Below are 19,795 nucleotides of genomic sequence, written 5' to 3'. Positions count from 1 at the left end.
GTATTTTATATTTCTTTAGCAAATCATACTTTTATTGTACCTTCATTATGGATTACATTTTACTTATTTATATGTAAAGTTTATCATATATATAGGTTTGAGGTCAGGGGCTAACATTCTGTCCAAAAACAAATACATTATTTAAAATGGTCTAAGAGCTTAGAGGAGGAAAAGGATTGAAAGTGAGTGTGTCAAACTACCTTCTTCTCCTCCATCTTGCTACTTTTCACTTACCCTTTAGCCTTAGTTGAGACACTGTTTCATCCAGGAAGCTTTCTGTGAGCCTTCCTCAAGTCTTGACTGTGTGGCTATTTATTCTTTGTACTCCTCTAGCATCATTCACTTAACAAATTGTTGAGTGCCTTTTATGTGCTGGCATTGTGTTAGGCAATGGGGATAAAGTGGTAAACAAAATTGGTACCATCTCTTACATCACAGAGCCTACAGTCTAGTGAGAAAGGCAGACATAAAACAAATAATCACCGAATAAGTAATTACCAATTCCTGTGAAGGTAAAGTAAGGGGTTCAGTGTGAGAGTAAACTTAGTAGGTGGAAGAGGGGAGAGGGATTTGATGAGAGAAGAATTTGGGGGAAAAGTATATTTAACAGAAACATCAATTAAGATGATTAGGAATCAGCCATACAAAGAATGGGGGAAAGGGCATTCCAAGCAGATACAGTATTTTAGAAGGCCCTAAGAAATAAAAGAACTTGATGCCTTTAAAGAACAAAAAGGCAGGCCCATCTTACTAGTATTAGTATTAGCTCATTATAGAGATGAGGAAGCTGAGGCTCAAGGAGGTTCAGTGCATATAGAATATTACACTAACGTCATCAAAGTAATAAATGGGAGAGTCTAGATTCAAACTTTGGACTTTATAAATCCTTAGTGTTCTTTCCATTATACCTTGGCATTCTCTAGTGAAAACTTGAACAAAATCTTTCCAAACTCTGGTATTTTATTTTGTTTCCAACATCATAGAACATTCTCTTACCATTTTCTATTTTTTAACAAAGGAGATATTTGTATGTGGAACCATTGCTGTCAACAGAAAAGGGGTAATTGACCTGGCACCACACAGAGATGCTTCTGTTGAATTTGTGGCTTTGAAAACTGATTTTAGCATTTGCTTGACTCAGAGAATTTATGGGCCTCCAGAATAGTCAGAGTTCTATGATATCCATCCACTGTCTATATTAATCTGTGGATTTCTTTGGATTTTGCCAGTGGAGTGTTAGAAGTCTCAAAATTCATAGTGAGCATCTTAAACTATTTTGTTTCCATTCAGTAGTGTAACTTTGTAAAGACCTACCTCTGGCAAAGATTTAAGTTTGTTTCACAAAATACACAAACTCCTTTTTGCAGTAGATTTCTAGGCAATTGATAAAACATTGAAGTGTTAGCTTTTCTTTTTTCCTTTTTTTATTTATTTCTTTTTTGGGGAGAAGGAGGAAGAAGTTGTTATGATGCAAATGCAGAGTTGGAAAAGTCATTTTTTTCCTTCAGGTAATCTTTTCTATTACACTGCAATGACCTGCCTACAATCCAGGATATAACAGCCTGTTTGCTTAGTAGCCTTCAAAAATGTCTGTATCATGTCACATTTGTGCTGTGTTCCAAGTAGTTGGTGACTCGTTAGCTTAGAGACCAGTTTCAGGAGTGTTTTATATAAGGAAACTTCCCCAGTGATGCTCCTGCTACTTTTGTAACCTAATGTAATTGTGGTGTTGTGTTTATCAAAGAACTTTTGCCCCTATATTTTTTCCTTCTACATGTTCTTTTCTCTGAGAATAATGATTGTAGCATGAAAGAATGAATTTAATTCCTGAGCTAATTTTAACATTCTTATTGGTATTTTTCATTTGTGATTTTATGTATTCCTCTCAATCTGAGGAAGGAAGTAATATTAAAAAGATTAAGGTATTGATTTTACTTGTTCTGACATCCTTAAACATTGGTCTTATGGATGTTTTACTTGAATGAAGACTGTGAAATTAAGCTTTTAATGACTCAAGATTTGGGGATATTATGTTCTAAATGCATGTTTTTTTTTTAATTCTCTAAAATGCAGTTTTATTATATAGTAGGAGAGAAACATTTAATAGAGAATTTTTTTCATTCCTAAGGAGACGATATTTTGTTTAAATTTTCAAAGTATACAGGGGTTTTTACCTCACCACATTCCACTCAGCATTTTCCTGTTTCTTTAAATGATTTTCTCTGTTTTCTGTTTGCAGGCAGCTATAAATGGTGTAATACCCCAGGAAAATGGCATTCTGCAAAGGTATGTTATAGTGTGCTTAATGGTGATCGGATGAGAATTTAGCAAACCAAGAAAGAGACAGTTGTTAATTTTCTTGGTCTTGCTTTTTGATAGAGCATTTGATCTTTGATGTGTCAGTTCATTAATACAGTTATTCTTCTTTCAGACATTTTTATTAGTTATACAAATTTCCTAAAGTCTCCAACTTCTGTCTAATGTTATTTCAGATTGGGTGATAACATTTTTAAAGGTGATTTTATTGTTGAGAAAACTTTTCAAGGTCATCTCATTCATAAGATGGAAGGAACTGAATCCTTTAAACTGTTAGTAGTGAGAAAACATGGCTCAATAACCGCAGAGCATGTTTATCATCTAACTATACAGACTTTATCCCCAATCTTGCCAGTTCTTTTTTCCCTCTCCTTTAGGTTTCTAAATTAAGTATATGATAACTTGCAACAATTTGAGTAAGTTTTTAATAATGAAACTTCCTAGAGCACTAAGCTCTTTTACCTGAAGTACCCAGTGTTAACATGTGGAACAGTCTTCGTGGTTTTATGTCATTGCCAGAGGCAAAATTATAATATGATGCCAAGAGAACTATAGTAGTCAAAAAATAATTCCTGAAATTAAAAATAAATTCATAACTTTTCTTAAAATTGGAGACTGGTTCTGGATTAAAAAAACACACTATAAAGTCATAGGAGGTAAAACCATTCTCTCTTCCAAGTGTAGTTTAATTACTTGATTTTTTCCCTCCTCTCCTCTCAATTCAAACTTTGGCTTAAATTTTGGTGGCTGGGATTTCTAAGTCACTGAAGCATGATCTTCTAAGTGCAGATGAGGCAAACAGAAACAGCAGACTAGGAATGAGGTTGTTTTGAAGAGGAAGAAAGTGCTGTTGCAAAAACATCAAAAAATTCACCATAAACTTCAAGATGTGCTGTACTTTGTAGGAAACTGTGTATATTTAGAAAGGAAGAAAAATTCTGTTTGGTACCTCTACCACCCTTAGTGATTAATGGTTTTTAGGTGAAAGCAATGATAAACAGACCTAGTCCCCACTCCCACCTTTTTTGAAACCTGTAAGAGTTTCATCCAGAGTAAATGTGGCAGATTTCCAAAGTCTGTACCAAATTTTTGTTTATTTGTTCTTTTTTTCTCCCTCCGCCCCCCCCCCCCCCTTTTTTTTTCTGGTTTCAAAGCGTCAGTTCTGTTGAAACCCTTGTCTAGAAAGCAAACCATATGATTACAGGAACTTCCTTCAAAATTATTTTTCCCCTTGGTTTAGAAAGTTTTAGACTGCTAAATATGGCTCCAGTTTTATTCTTGAGTAAATGTTATTCCACTCTTTGTGCCAGAATTTTTGCTTGCTAAACCCTTGTGGATTCAGCTGCTGGGTTCTGAGTACATATTTGATACATCTTGACAATTACTAGTATTTGCTATGAGTGAACTGTAGAAATTCCCTGATCCCTGGAAATATCCCAACTTTTCCTGTAATAGAAGATACTTTTTGCTTAATATATTTTATAGCTAGAGATTCAGTACTAAATTGATTCCTAATAGGGTTACTATAATATTTGGGCTTTAACTTTCATCAGAGTGGGTTTTTGTTTGTTTTGTTTTTCTTGTTTAAAGAATGAATCATATGTCTATAGAAAAAAGTAATAGCTTTCAACTATTTTCAACATTTTCCTTCCTAACTTTGTTCTTTAGTTTTGAAATGATTGTGGATTTGACATAACTGAAAATTCCTTTTGGATTTCTACTGCCCAGAGGAAATGAAAGAGGGCTCTTTGTACTTTGTCATAGATTTAACACTGAAAATGGAAGACACAATGCTAGGAATGGTGTATGTAGGCCGTTAAAAGAATCTTTGTTTTGTATGTTTGATTTTTATAGTTAAGTTGAATGTAGGGGAGGGAGAAGAGCCCAATCTCTGCTTTATAGCTTTTCCTGAAATCAGATTTTTACATGAGTTCAAAAGTGGAAACATTTTTTTTTAATGTATTCATAAGTTCAAGGCAAAGAAACTAACTTTAAAAAAATGTTTAAGGCACTGTGCTAGGTAATTGATGTATTTTTCTTTATTAATGCTCATTAAAACCCTTCAGAGTTAAATGCTCATGTTTCATAGATGAGGAAACTCTAGATTAGAGAGTTTATGGACTCACTCAAGACCACAAATGTTGTAAGTGGTGGAGTCTGGATTGTCTCATTTTAAAAGTCATGCTCTTTCTTTTACACCACTTTGTCGTCTTCAGTTCAGTAAGCCAGGCGTGTCACAGCCTTTGTTTTAAGATTTTTTTCCATTGAGTTAAGTAGTTGACATTTAATTCATGTATATAACATTTTTGTTCCATAATTTTGTTTTTACAGTTACTATTTTAGTTGTAAGCAAGTATAGGCAGATATTATTTATCCCTCGTTTTACAGGTAGAGAGAATAAGGCATGAAGTTGCTTGGCCCAGATGATACAGCATGATGTTGATGGAGTAGGAAACATAAGCAAGTCTTCTCCCTCATCCTCCAGGGCTTATTTCACTGGACAGTACAATACTAATATAACATATTTATAAAGTGTAAAACTTACGCAGTCATAAACATAAACCATTCATTTAGTCATAGCAAATACCAAGTGTGTACATATATATTTACTACATCTTGGTATAGTATTTTATTTATTCAGAATGTTGTCCAGAGCCTTTCAGAATTATTTTTGGAGATTATTGTTAGAAAGAAGCGCTGATGAATTACTTGTATTAGTAGAGAATAGATGCTAGATTTAAAAATTGAAATAGACAAGTACAGAGTTTCTGTTTATTTTGCTTTTGTTCATTGCCTTCCAAGGACCTGTGTGGTTTGTAGAGAAAAGTTGAGTAAGGAATAAAACACTACTTTAGTTGAAGTTTAGATCTAAAATAAATAGATTTCTCCATAGAGTTTCCCTTACCAATCAGTGTCTTTTTTTTTTTTTTTTTTTTGGATTGTTGTTCAACTAGAGAAGACTAGCAAGTTCAAATTATAGATGAACAGTCTTAAAAATACTGGGGTTTCTTTGTTGTTTTGTTTTGTTTTTGAGTCAACAGTTTTGGATGTCTTTGCATTCTTTGGATGTCATTGAACATTAGTCACAACTGATAACTGGTAATCTCTCTTCCTCTATTTTTTTTTTTTTTTTTTGGATTGCCAGTAAAAACTTCCAGTGTAAATTCATTGTTTTGTTGATCTTTAAATAGAGTAATTATGGCCAATAAGAAAAATTTCAAGTGATAACTTTAAAAAGAATTCTCTTTTGTGGCTGACAAACATACCAAATAACCTGCTTTGATTAGATATATTAAACTATCTCCTAGAGTTGGAGTTTGGTAAAGAAAAAAATAAAACTCTCTAGGAATTTCAAAAAAAAGGGGTTTTTATATAGGGAATCTGTTACACAGATATGGAGCAAGTTGAAAGAGCAAAAAGGGGATACTGAAACAATCCAGATATAATGACTGTAGGATCACCAGGCCCAGATGGGTGTGGGTCCTGCTGGTCAATGAGGAAGGGAGCCTACTTAAAGCTGCAGCATCCTCTGAGAAGGATAGGCAGAGCCAGGACTGAATGGGGGCAGGTGCGAGGCATCCACTCTAGGAAGCCTACTCCAGGACAGGCCTGCCCAGAAGAGCCCCCTTTTGATCACTAAGGGGTACAAGGTCACTCCTAGTACTGGAGGAAAAAAGGAAAGAGCTTGGGAGAGGTTGAGGTTACCAGAACTATGCAGCTCAGAGGAAGGGCTCTAGAACTTGACACCAGACATATAAGAAAGAAGTCTTTCTTTGACAAGATGCAGAGGCTTCTTTTAAAATATTGAAAGAAACTGGAAGCTAACTCCAAAGGTTGATGCTGAAAACAAATGGGTGCCATTGTTAAGGTGCTGTCACTGCTAGGGTAATGTTGATAGCATGCAAACTGTGATCAGTGTGCAAACTGTAATTTTGTGTGTGTGTGTGCGCACATGTGCTGCCACTGTCCTTCGTTCTGTTATTGGTCACAAAGCCATGGTTGTTATTTACTAGTTTCTTCTTCCTCTGTTTATCCTATATTCCGTTTGCCAGTACCTCAAATAGTCAAAGTTCTTGATCTGGTAGGATGTCTCAAACATTCATTTTTGAAGAGTCAGAATCCTTAATGGACCTGCCTTTTTAAAAAATTGGTTCTAGTTTCCCATTAACTCTTAATTTTGGGCATACCCTAGAAAACAGTTCATTAGGTAGCAACAACCTGATTTTTTCCATGGTAATCAGAGCCTGCTACTACTACTGTGTCCTTTGCTAATTGATTCAGTAGCATGAGGAGTACAAAATGACCAAGTGGCATTTTCAAATTCTAGTACAGTGGAAGTACTGTGGAAACATTATATTTTATGATCTCTGAACTGCTAGAGCCCAAAGTTGCAGGAAATAAAAATTTGGTAAGTTATTAGGTGTAATAAGGGGAATCACCATCGCTTAATTCCCATACCCATTTTTTTTTCTGGCAATATGAGTAATAGCACTGTGTTTTGGTCACTGATACAAAGCATATACCATTTCGTTTAAGGTAGAACCCTAAATTATGAAGGTATTTTCTTTTAACCTGTGCCATAACTATTTTTACCAGGCTATTCCACTGTTCTGTCAAGTGAGATGCTTCTGGGTAATGAATGATGCCAATACTGCACTTCTTTTGCTGTGAAATGAGTTCCTTGGTTAGAGCCAATATTGTGTGGGAAGCCATAGGTCAATAAAGCATTCCCTAAATCCGTGAATAGTGGTGCTGGCAGAAGCATTGCTTTCAGGGGAGTCAATTTCGTATTCAGAAAAGTGTCTTTTTTATGTGACAACGCATCATGCCCCTTTCATGATAGAAATGACCCATTACCTGAGGAATGGTTCCATATTGGGGGCTCTGTATTGGTCTTTGTTATTTGCAGTTTATTTGTAGCTTCCCTAGCCAGCTTCAGACTTGGTAAGGGTAACTTTACATTATTGTGTCTATGCCTTACATCCATCCCTGTTGGCATGGTTACATCGTACATTAATACATTGAGCAGACCTGGGGTAGCAAGGGGAAAAAGTTGACTGACATCAACAGAACAATATCATCTTATCCATATTGAGAGCCTCCCCCCTCCCCCAGCAAATAGCTTATAGACAACATTCACCTCAGAAACATATATTCACATTTTGTGTCAACTCTGAAAGATCCATTTCCATTTCTTTTCCCGAGATTTCCATGTCAACCAATTTTCTTTTTATTCTTTCCAAGTCCTGATCAGTTGGCCAACCACTTAACTATTGCCCATGATTCAGTGCAGATTTATATGTCAGGCTGTTTCTCCTTCTAAATTAAGTGGTCAACCTGTAGTACAACCTTAAGTTCTCCCCACTGGGAGGCTTTTCTTTCAGTATGTCTTCAGGGATATCTTTGATTAGGGTTGTGATGTTTCAGCATCTGTTTTTGGTTGGTACCAGCATATTATACATAACCATTCTTTCCTTTCCCAGTCCAAATTTTTTCTTTCTCAGTTATCTTAGTTATCTCTTATGCATTGATGGGAAGTACAAGGTGCAGCCACCGGCCTTTTACTCTGATATGATTCTGACCACTGGACCCCAGCAACTTCACCAAAGTGGCAGGCCCCTACATTTTTGTGGTGCGTATCTCCTAATCTCTAGCATGCATGTATCTTACCAAAGCATCCAAGTACCTGCTGCTTGCTCTTTAGGACCAGTCTACATTAATGTCACTGTAATGTTGTTTTGTAGAATACCTAGGTGATCAAGATCTGTCCAGGCTAGATTATTATGACAAAGAGCAAGAGAGTTGACATAATCTTCAGGAAGAAACAGTGAAGGTATATTGTTTACCTTGCTGCGAGGAAGCAAAATACTTGTCATGGTACTTGCAAATTAATATAGAGAATGTTGTCTCTTCCTACGTAATAAACCTAATTCCATGGGTCAGGAAGCCAGTATGGGATATCTGTCAGGATCTGGGGGTGGGGGGAACACAGGGTAGATTGACTGGATTGAATGAACCCAGTGTGAGTGATTTGGACCAAAACTTCGTCTACTGCCATAATCTTCCACTTTTATATCCCCAGGAATTAGTATTTGTTTAGAGTTAGCATCTGGCAATCCCCTGCAGATCTGGATGTTTTCCTTTTGTCAGTACACAACCCCCTAGTAAATGACTACAGCTCTCTGGCAAGTCCTGAGGAAAAATTACAGTATATATGTGTGGCTCTGCTACATTTTCTTTGGAAAATCAAGGACTTTATGTCTGTGAACCAGCTTGTGTTTGGAAACTGAGAGTGTCTGTGAGTCTCCATTGTAGTTATGGAAGTTGGAATTTAGGCTGCCAGGTCTAGGTTTCTACTATTTATAGTTCATGCAATATTTTAGTCAACTGACTTTTAATTTTGTGTCTTAGAAATACCATGTTCGATTAAGCAGTACTAGAGATCTCTTCAGGTTGAAATCTTCTGATTGCCACTTTTTGTCCATGCTGTCAGTTAACATGGTTGTTCCCACCTTTTTCTTATTAAACTCTACTCTTTGACCTCTGTACTCTGGGATCTCATCATGCCTATTAGGGAGTCTTTTTCTGTGATGTCATCTCCCCATGTCATTCCCAACCCACAGATGACAGCCACTATAGAGTTTTTCAAGAATGCAGGTTCCCGTACTCATATATTTTTCAATGCTTTAGTGCAGTGTTCTCTGAAACCTCATGGACAGTTTAACGGGGGGATGTATACAGAATCAGGTTGTGCATAGTAAATCCACTCCAGCATTTGTATTTTTCTAAACATCTGAATTTCTTTTATATTTTGCCAGGAAAGTTTGGGCATTTCATTATATGTAGGCTCCTTTGGGACTTAAGTTTAATTCAGTCACAAACAAACTATTAGAGGTACTTAAAGCTGCTTAAGCAAATATGTTATATTTGGCCCTGTCCAATCTCTTTTGGTAAGATGCACTTCAGATTCAATTCTACAACTATTCCCTGGGTTTTTGCTGATATAATTTATCAAAATCTTATACTTAACGTTTGAATGTAAGCTATCTTCTTTCATTTAAGACATTGTACTTGTTTTCTTGGAGCATGCCTGTATCTGTTTTCAGAGGCATTAGGGAATGGTGGAGGTAGGTCTGAGAATAGACATCCCCTTTCAAGGCAACTGTCTCAGGTAAGAGTATTAATAGTTTTCAAGCAAGAATAGGCTAACCTTCTGTCATGGGAGGAGGAGCTATTTCTATTTACAAAAAAGACTCAAAAGAGACTCCTGGGGTTCAAGATTCCAGCCTTCATCTGAGTTCACTCAGGTATCCCCATTCCACATCTTAGGGTCTCACTCCTTCTAAAACTGGGGCTTAACTTTCACAAAAGAGACTTAGAGAGTATGTATATTCAACTTTGACTGTAAGCGTACAAGCTGCAAAATTAAATTTTGAGTCTGTTTGTTAGGAGGATCATACCTGTGGTTACAAGAAATAAGAAACTTTTTAAAGTGCAACTTCAAAAACTCTATAACTTTCTTATCATGTATTGAAATGAAAGTTAAAAACTCCAAGTGTGTCATTTCCATTAGAGTCAGAAGCAGCCTGCCCATAGTCCTTCTTGTCATTATTACCAGCATAATGGTCAAGTCAGACAGTCATTTTGTCTCCTTAGGCACTTGTTTCAATAGCGATAATTTAATTAATCATTATGCCATTGCATGACTTGGATCACTAGTATCCCATTTTCCATTGGCAGGGAACTCAGCAGTGTGCATTGACGGTCAAGGCCATACATAATCAAGCCAATTCCTTTATCCTATGTTTCCTGGGACACCTCTGTTATCAAGGAAATGAAACCACACCAGAATATTTTAACAGAGGGAATTTAATTTAGGATTGGTTACACAGATGTGGAAGACTGAAAAAGCAAAAAAGTAAAACTGAAGTAATCTAGATATAATAACTGCTTCAGGAAGTTACCACTTGAAGGTCTAGGGAACAAAAGGATTAACAGAACTTTGAAGCTCAGAGGGACTTTTGGAGCTGGAGATCAGACCTCTGTGAAATGTATACTGTCCAGCCACTACTTGTGCATTAGTGGGAATATCAAGAAACTGGTTATAAGAGTGCTGAAAAAAGCAGGAAACTGAAAGCTACAGGCTAATGCTAATGGAAATGCATGCAGATAGGAAGAAAGAGGTCTTTCCTTCTCTCCTCCTAACTACTAACCTCTATCTAGTATCCTCTATTTGACAGTCTATCAGGAAACCATATGCCAAAGGAAAAATATAATTTTGTAGAATCCTAGCCCTTGCATTACAGAATAGACTATAGAACGGTGAATTTGGAGTTAAGAAAACAGTAAGTCAGTGACCACCAGCCTACTAACGTCTGTTTTTCTTAGGTTCTGAGAAGTTGTGACAAAACTTAAGAGATGTGAAATATCATTGCACAGATTCTGTTCATAGATACTTATAAGCTCACTTCAGGTTCCAACTTCTTTCTGCTTTGGACATTGTCTCTGTTGTCATGTCTTCCTTCCTTGAATGTAACAACTGGGAGAAAGGATAGGTTTTTGTCTTTGGCTCAGAGATTACTAGAGTGTCTGAACTGAGCTAGTCACTTTCATACTTTTTTGATGAACGCCTACAGTGAGAAATGCTTGGAATCCAAAACATGCATACTACAAATATGGCCTAGAATTAAAAGTTTATAAAACAATACTTATTAAGTGACATACTGATAATTTCCCTTTCCTTCCCTTCCCTTATTCTTGTTTTTATTCTTATTCTTATGCTTATTCTTATGCTTCTGCTTATTTTTATTCTTACTCCTTACTCTTACTCTGTTAAAGACTTATCACAACCACAAAATCAATTATGTAATCTATAATGTGATAAACACTGATCAAAGCAATATTGTGAAGTAAATGTAAATATTTTCTCCTTATTAATTGTATAAACAGTGTTTAACTTTGACATGTTTTTTGGTCATTCTTATTGTTCCTATTCAGCCTTCCAGCCATTGTTTTTCCTTAAATTCAGGTTGAGAAGAAAGAGATTTTAGAACTGACCTTGTAGTTCTGGTGGTGGAAATATACAGTAATGATATTTCAATAGGAGCATTCCTTATGTTCCCTCCCACTGAGGGGGAAAAAATCTGGTGACTATATATATATAATAAATTAAGTCAGATTAAAAAACTAAATTATTTATAATTATTCCTTTACTTATTAGTTTGTCAAATATTTGTGTACTTTTGTGTATAAAATCTCAAGCTCAGGGCAGATGATATTGCCATTTAAAACACAAGTGTGAGCTTCATAATTACTGATAATGGTGAGGAGTAACTAGTCTGAGGTAGTAAAACATGCTCTGAGTTGAGAAACAGTCTGAGATATGAAGGATAAGTATAATTAGCTAGAAGAAAGATGGAATTTTGGAGTGGGATAGGAAGGAAGAATATTCTTAGAAGGAATAGTTTATGTCCCCTCATGAAATGGGAAAGATCAAAGTAAGACAGAAGAAATGAAAGGCTGTTGTGCCTGTTAGCACTGAGAGATGAAGATAGCATGGCAAAGAATAAGACTGGGAAGGTAGATAGGATTCAGGTTAAACAGGGCCTTGTAGGCCACTTTGACAATTTGTTTGAAGAACAAAGGGGAGTATAGAAGAAAATGAAATGAAGACATCTGTTGAAGGCATGGAATGAGATGCAGGGGAGCAAGAGTACATATGGAGAGATTAGTTAGGAGGCTGTTGCATTAGTCCGTATGAGAGGTGATTGTGGCTTGGACTAGGGTGGCAGCTTCAGAGAGGAAAGGTGGATGACTTATCTAAAAGATATTTAGGAGGTAAAATGGAAAGGATTAATTAGATGTGGGAGCTGAGAGAGAAGCTGTCAGGGATAATGCCAGAGGTTTTTAGCTTAGGCCGCTGACTGGAAGAATAATGGAGGAGAATCAGGCTTGGGAAATGTTAATGGTTTCAACTTTGGCTCTACTGAGATTGAGATTTAAGATCTTACTAGGTACCAGGCATTGTGCTAAGCTCTTCATATACATTATCTGATTTGATCCTTACACATATAATTAATTTTCCCATTTTACAAATGAGACAGCTATTAAGTGGACACAGCCAGGATTTCATTTTATGCTTTAAGGATGGAGAGATTTAAACATGCTTAAATGTTTTTGAGGAGAATCCAGAAGAGAAGATGTTGAGACACTAGAAGGAAAGGGATGATCCATAGTGTAAAGCTAATGAGAAGATGATTTTAGGTTCTGCATAGATAGAATGGTGTCTTCTCTATTTTAGAGAAAGAGAGTGCATATGTTGGCTAGTTTCGGGATTTGTTTGTCATAAAGATAAGGGAATTTGTTGCTGATGGCATCTGTTTTCTCTGCAAGGTAGAAAAAATATCTTTTAAGACTTAGGAGTGCGAGGGACAGTAGAAGTTGAAGGATGATAAAGTTTCAAAATAGTTTTTGTGGAAAGTAGAATTAATGAATCAAATAATGATTCTGTGAGTAAATGAAAGTTAAGACATTCTGTAATTCATAGAGTTTAATACGACGTTTTACCAGCATCATAACAATATAAGGCAGAAGTCTAATTAATGATGTGTATGACATTGCTAACAGCCATAGAATGACAAGGATGGAAGGAAGAGTAATGTGGCTTTCAGTCACTGGGAGAGAGATTTTGTGGAAGAATTAGAATTTAAGTTATTCCTTGATGCACAGGTAGGTAAATTTGATACGAACAACACAAGCCAAATATGGTTCTTAGTGGTAATCTGTAGTAATTTGGTTGATGATAATCCTTCTTTTATGTCAATATTTCAGTGATTATGGAGGTGAGACCATACCAGGACCTGCATTTGATCCAGCAAGTCACCCAGCTCCAGCTCCTGCTCCCTCTTCCTCTTCGGCATTTCGACCTGTAATGCCATCTAGGCAAATTGTAGAAAGGCAACCTCGGATGCTGGACTTCAGGGTTGAATATAGAGACAGAAATGTAGATGTGGTACTTGAAGACAGCTGTACTGTTGGTAAGGTTTTTCCTACCATAGAGCCTTCATAAATAGTTCCTTAGATAAACATTTAGCTTATGTTTTCTTTTGAGTGGACTGCTAACAAGAAGGGGGAGAAAAGCAAATTGAAACTGACATTTTTCTGTTTAGATTTTTTTGCTCTAATTTTAAATACTGTCTTGAGATTGAGGTAAGTTTGAGAACGCTTTTGTTCCACATGTGTGGAAGGGTATATGATGCTGTTTTAGATACAAATCAAACATCTGGGAGTTTAAAAAAATGCTATAACTAATAAGTATGTTGATACCAGTATTAAGTATATTGATATTTTTATAGCTGAAGCTCACTGATTTTTTGTACTATGGTTAATGAAAGATCAGAAATAAGGCATGTTTCCATCATTATGTTTCCTGTGAATTGAATAAATCCTTTAATACTGTCCTTTCAAAGGAGATTCAAAGTGTATGCCTGCCATTTGGGGACAGACTTTATCAGAATTCTGTAGAGAAGCTATGTTGAACTTATGTTTGATGCAGATTATTTGATCCATGTTTGTTGTAGAACCAGAAATTTTATTACTTTCTGTTTTAATATAGTTTTGCCGTAAATCTTAATTCCAGATAATTCTGAAATTTTGCTTTTATTACTTTTTGGGGAGATCTTTTCCTAATTTTATGTAATTTATTAATTGAAGTACATTACAGAGAAAAAACAAGGCTGTTAAAAGAGTGATTGTTCCCAAACACTAATCAGATTGTCATTCCTTTATTTTAAAACCATTTAGAAACTCTCCATTGTTTTTATGATAAAATTCAAATATTTTAACGTGGACTGTAAGTCCCTGCTTGATTAAGCCCTGCCACATTTCTTGTTTTTGTCTATTACCACTCTCCTTTTGCTTTCCATGCCTAAGTTATAACTGACTTCTTTTAGTTCCTTGAATAGGTTATTAGCTCAGGGACTTTGTACTTGTGTCTTTTTTTGTCTGGATTCCTCTCCTAGTCTCGCCCCTTCACCCCTTGCCCCTTCTCCCCTTGCCTATCCCCATGCCTCAAAATAGTCTCCTGTACATGCATTTTTACCCCCAATGTGGTAAAATATATATATAAATGAGATATGTACAGTATAGTTTTATTAACTACAGGTACATTGTTGTACCAGATCTCTAGAACTTTTTCATTTTGCATAACTGAAACTCTGACAGCAACTCCTTAATTTCCCCTCCTGCCAGCACCCTGGCAGCAATCATTCTACTTTCTGTTTCTATGAGTATGGCTATTTTAAGTATCTCGTATAATTGGAATCATGCAACATTTGTCCTTTTGGCTTATTTAATTTAGTATGATATCCTCAAGGTTCATTCATGTTGTAGCATATTACAGGATTCTGTCTTTTTTAAAGCTGAATAATATCCCATTGTATGTATGTATCACATTTTCTTTATCTGTTCATCTGTTGATGGACATTTATGTCGTTTCCACCTCTTGACTATTTTGAATAATGTTACAGTGAAGATGGGATTGCAAATCTCTCTTGAGACTCTGCTTTCATTTCTTTTGGATAAATACCCAGAAGTGAGATTGCTGTATCATACGTTAGCTCTATTTTTAGTTGTTTTGAAGCCTCCATACACTTTTTCATCATAGCTGCACCATTTTACATTCCCACCGATAGTGTACAAGGGTTCCAGTTTTTCCACATGCTTGCCAACATTTGTTATTTTCTGATATTTTGTTTCTATTTTTATAATGACCATCTTTTTATTATTTGTTTATTTATTTATGCCACAAATACTTTTTACTGAAATACTGTAGAACTCACTTACACAATAAGGTACGTAAACTGTTTCTAACAGAGGAACCAAGGAACATCCAACTCTCCAACGTGAAGAGCATCTTGTCATTTCTAGAAAAGTCCTTTGACATTTTAAAATCAGCTTTGACTATAAGGTCTGGGGTAATGCTTGAAGCCCAGAGTGTCTCTGGAGATGCTGCATGAGAGTCCCATTGCTGCTTTGGTGGCTGGTGTAATGGCCATCTTAACATGTATGAAGTGATATCTCGTTGTGGTTTTGGTTTGCATTTCATGATTAGTGTTACTGAGCATCTTTTCCTATACCTGTTAGTCATTTGTATGTCTTCTTTGAAGAAATATCTCTTCAAGCCCTTTGTCCATTTTTAAATTGGGCTGTTTACTTTTTTGCTGTTGAATTACAGGATTCCTTATTTTTTTTTTTAACATTTTTTATTGATTTGTAATCATTTTACAATGTGTTAAATTCCAGTGTTCAGCACAATTTTTCAGTCATTCATGGACATATACACACTCATTGTCACATTTTTTTCTCTGTGAGTTATCATAACATTTTGTGTATATTTCCCTGTGCTATACAGTGTAATCTTGTTTATCTATTCTACAATTTTGAAATCCCAGGCTATCCCTTCCCACCGTTCACCCCCCGGTAACCACAAGTCTGTATTCTCTGTCTGTGAGTCTATTTCTGTCCTGTATTTACGCTTTGTTTTTGTTTGTTTGTTTTTGTTTTTGTTTTTTAGATTCCACATATGAGCGATCTCATATGGTATTTTTCTTTCTCTTTCTGGCTTACTTCACTTGGAATGACATTCTCCAGGAGCATCCATGTTGCTGCAAATGGCATTATGTTGTCGGTTTTTATGGCTGAGTAGTATTCCATTGTATAAATATACCACATCTTCTTTATCCAGTCACCTGTTGATGGACATTTAGGCTGTTTCCATGTTTTGGCTATTGTAAATAGTGCTGCTATGAACATTGGGGTGCAGGTGTCATCCTGAAGTAGATTTCCTTCTGGATACAAGCCCAGGAGTAGGATTCCTTACTTATTTTGAGTATTAACCCCTTAACAGATATGTGGTTTGCAAATATATTGTCTCATTCTGTAGGTTGCCTTTTTACTTTGTTGATTGTTTCCCTTACTGCACAGAGGCTTTTTAGGTTAGAGTAATCTCACTTGTCTATTTTTACATTTGTTTTCTATACTTCTCATGTCATATTCAAGAAATCATTGCAAAGACCAATGTTATAGACTTTCTTTATGTTTTCTTCTAGGAGTGTTATAGTTTCAGATCTTTAATCCACTTTGAGTTAATTTTTGGGTATGTGTAAGATAAGGGTCTAATTTCATTCTTTTGTGTGTAGATACCCAGTTTTCCCTGCACCATTTGTTAAAGAGACTGTCCTTTCCCCATTGTGTAGACTTAGCACACTAGTCAAAGATCACTTGACCTACATGTGTGGGTTTATTTCTGGGCCCTCTATTCTATTCCGTTGGTCTCTATTTCCGTCTTTGTGCCAGTACCATACTGTTTTGATTACTTTGTAAAATGTTTTGAAATTAGTGTAAGTCCTCAAGCTTCATTCTTCTTTCTCAAGATGTTTTGGCTTTTGGGGTCCTTTGTGGTTCCGTATGAATTTTAGCATTGTTTTTCTTTTTTTTTTTTTAAATACATATATTTTAATGTGTCAATTTCTGGTGTACAGCATTAATGTTCCAGTCATGCATATATACACATATATTCATTTTCATTTTCTTTTTCATTAAAGGTTATTACAAGATATTGAATATAGTTCACTGTGTTATACAGAAGAAATTTGATTTTTATCTGTTTTTTATGTATAGTGGCTAACATTTGCAATTCTCAAACTCCCAAATTTATCCTTTCCCACTCCCTTTCCCCTAGTAACCATAGATTGTTTACTATGTCTGCAGGTCTGTTTCTGTTTTGTAGATGAGTTCATTAGTGTCCTATTTTTTCTTTTCTTTTCTTTTCTTTTCTTTTCTTTTCTTTTCTTTTCTTTTCTTTTCTTTTCTTTTCTTTTTTCTTTTCTTTCTTTTGTTTTTTAGATTCCACATGTGAGTGACAGGATATGGTGTTTTTCTCTTTCTGGCTTACTTCACTTAGAATGATGATCTCTAGGTTCATTTATGTTGCTGCAAATGGCACTATTTTAATCTTTTTATGGCTGAGTAGTATTCCATTATATAAATATAACAGAACTTCTTTATCCAGTCATCTGTCTATGGACATTTAGGTTGTTTCCACGTCTTGGCTATTGTATATAGTGCAGCTGTGAACATTGGGGTGCATGCATCTTTTTTAATTAAGAGTTCCCTTAGGATATATGCCCAGAAGTGGGATTGCTGGATCACAGAGTAGGTCTATTTTTAGTTCTTTGAGGAATCTTCATACTGTTTCTCATAATGGCTGCCCCAAACTACATTCCTACCAACAGTGTAGGAGGGCTCCCTTTTCTTCACACCATCTGCAGTATTTATTGTTTGTAGACTTTTGAATGATGGCCATTCTGACTGGTGTGAGGTGATACCTCATTGTAGTTTTGATTTGTATTTCTCTGATAGTTAATGATGTTGAGCATTTTTTCATGTGCCTATTGGCCATTTGTATGTCTTCATTGGAGAATTGATCATTTAGGTGTTCTGCCCAGTTTTGGATTGGGTTGTTTCTTTTTTTGTTATTAAGTTGTATGAGCTATTTATATATTCTGGAAATTCCTCCTTGGTCAGATTTACTCCTAAGCATTTTATTGTTTTGGATACAATTTTAAAAGGGATTTTTTCTTTACTCTCTTTTTCTGGTAATTTCATTGTTAGTGTGAAGAAATGCAACTGATTTCTGTATGTTAATCTTGTATCCTGCTACCTTGCCAAATTCTTTTATCAGCCCTAGTAGTTTTTGTGTGGAGCTTTTATGGTTTTCTAAATATAGTTTCATGTCATCTGCGTATAGTGACAGTTTTATCTCTTCTCTTCCAATTTGGATCCTTTTAATTTCTTTTTCTTGCCTGATTGCTGAGGCCAGGACTTCCAATACTATACTGAAGAGAGGTGGTGAGAGTGGGCATCCTTGTCTTGTTCCAGATTTTAGTGGGAAGGCTTTCAGCTTTTCACTGTTGAGTATTATGCTGTCTGTGGGTTTGTCATAAATAGCTTTTATTATGTTGAGATATGTTCCCTTTATACCCATCTTGGTAAGAGTTTTTATCATAAATGGGTGTTGAATTTTATCGAATAGCATTGTTTTTCAATTTTCACAAAAAAATGCCATTAGGATTTTGATAGGGATTGTACTGAATATGTCAAAAATTTTAGGACCAACTCATAGCTAATGTAGAACTTATCTGCATCCTTCATTCAGTAATTTTTCTTCAAGCTTACTGCAAACATTTTGAGCTAATTCAGTTTGCCTGACTCCACTAGACTCTTGTCCAGAATATATTTTTATTGACCACATATAACCTTTCAGTTAAACATAACTTAAATAATTTTATTCCATATTTGTGTGTTTTATTTAGTGTATATTATTTAAATATGGGCCTTCCCCTCCAAAGAACCATTGTCTCATCTATTACAATATCTGGGCCCAGTGAAAACATTTTTGATAATTTTTAGTCAAAGCATTAATCAATGGTATTATTTTACAAGACTATTACCACTTTGTCATTTCATTATTTGCAAAGTGCAAATTTGATAATAATAATTTAAAATGATTTTGAGACATTATGGTACACGGCAGTGTGAAATTGTAAAAGGGGTCTTTTGACCAATATTTAGTCATAGATATTGGTTTCACTAGACTTACCTAAATCAGAAGAGCAAGGAATTTTTTAATTTCTTCAGAAGAAGTAGATTTCCACCTCTTTATTTGACTATATTCCATATTTAGATGTTGAAGTAATTTTTGTTCCACATATCTGTTTGTCTCCTTTACCTGAAGTTTATTATTTTGTGATCTAAAAATAGCTAAGACTTCACCTGGGCTGATATCATGAGGTAATTCTGTCAGAAGTCCACTTTTTCCTGTGAATATAAATGACTTCTGTTTGCAAGTAAACTCTTTCCACTGCATACTGTCCAGCACACCATCATTCATCATCATCTATTTCTTCATTTTCTTCTACACCTAATTGTTCTAAGACCTCATAAGCGTTTTCAACTTCAGCATCATCTTTCTCCTCATTTTCTGAGCTTGACTTTGACAGAATTTTATTTATAAATCTTCTTCAAACTTGGATCACTTTATTGTCACTACTAGTGTCACTTTCAGCTGTACTTTTACATTGACACATTGTAAAGATACAAAAAATCACAGAATGATATTTGAAAGATGCATTGACTTTGAGACACAGAATAAAACTGCCTAGCTGAGTTGAACAGAGCAGGTGAAGGAAGAGTACCACTCTAAAAAACTGCTTTGTCTATTGAGTCTACTAATTGGATCATATATCACTCTCGAGCTAACGAATATCAAAGTAATGCAACTTCATCCCAGACTGTTTCATTCCCTGAATGCAGAATAATGACATTCCAAGAAGAAATAAAACTGTAAAGAGGTTGATAATTGAAAATAAGAAAATTAAAAAAAAATTCAATTATATTGGAAAAACAGATTAATTATAAG

General features: G+C 35.4%; 1 protein-coding gene across 2 annotated transcripts in view; it reads left to right on the top strand.

Moving 5' to 3' along the window:
* The window catches only part of FAF1 (Fas associated factor 1), a 378,757-nt gene that overhangs the window by 101,708 nt on the left and 257,254 nt on the right, over positions 1 to 19,795 (top strand). For both annotated transcript variants that reach the window (XM_032494244.1, XM_006180232.2), the window contains exons 3-4: positions 2,240 to 2,286; positions 13,147 to 13,352. In XM_032494244.1, the coding sequence (XP_032350135.1) occupies positions 13,247 to 13,352 (106 nt within the window). In that variant the 5' untranslated portion in view covers positions 2,240 to 2,286; positions 13,147 to 13,246. The remainder of the gene's footprint in view (positions 1 to 2,239; positions 2,287 to 13,146; positions 13,353 to 19,795) is intronic.

Source organism: Camelus ferus, chromosome 13 (assembly GCF_009834535.1).
Source record: "Camelus ferus isolate YT-003-E chromosome 13, BCGSAC_Cfer_1.0, whole genome shotgun sequence".
Taxonomy (NCBI): Eukaryota; Metazoa; Chordata; class Mammalia; order Artiodactyla; family Camelidae; genus Camelus; species Camelus ferus.
Note: the sequence above shows the minus strand (reverse complement) of the source record. Positions and strands in the feature narration are given on the sequence as shown.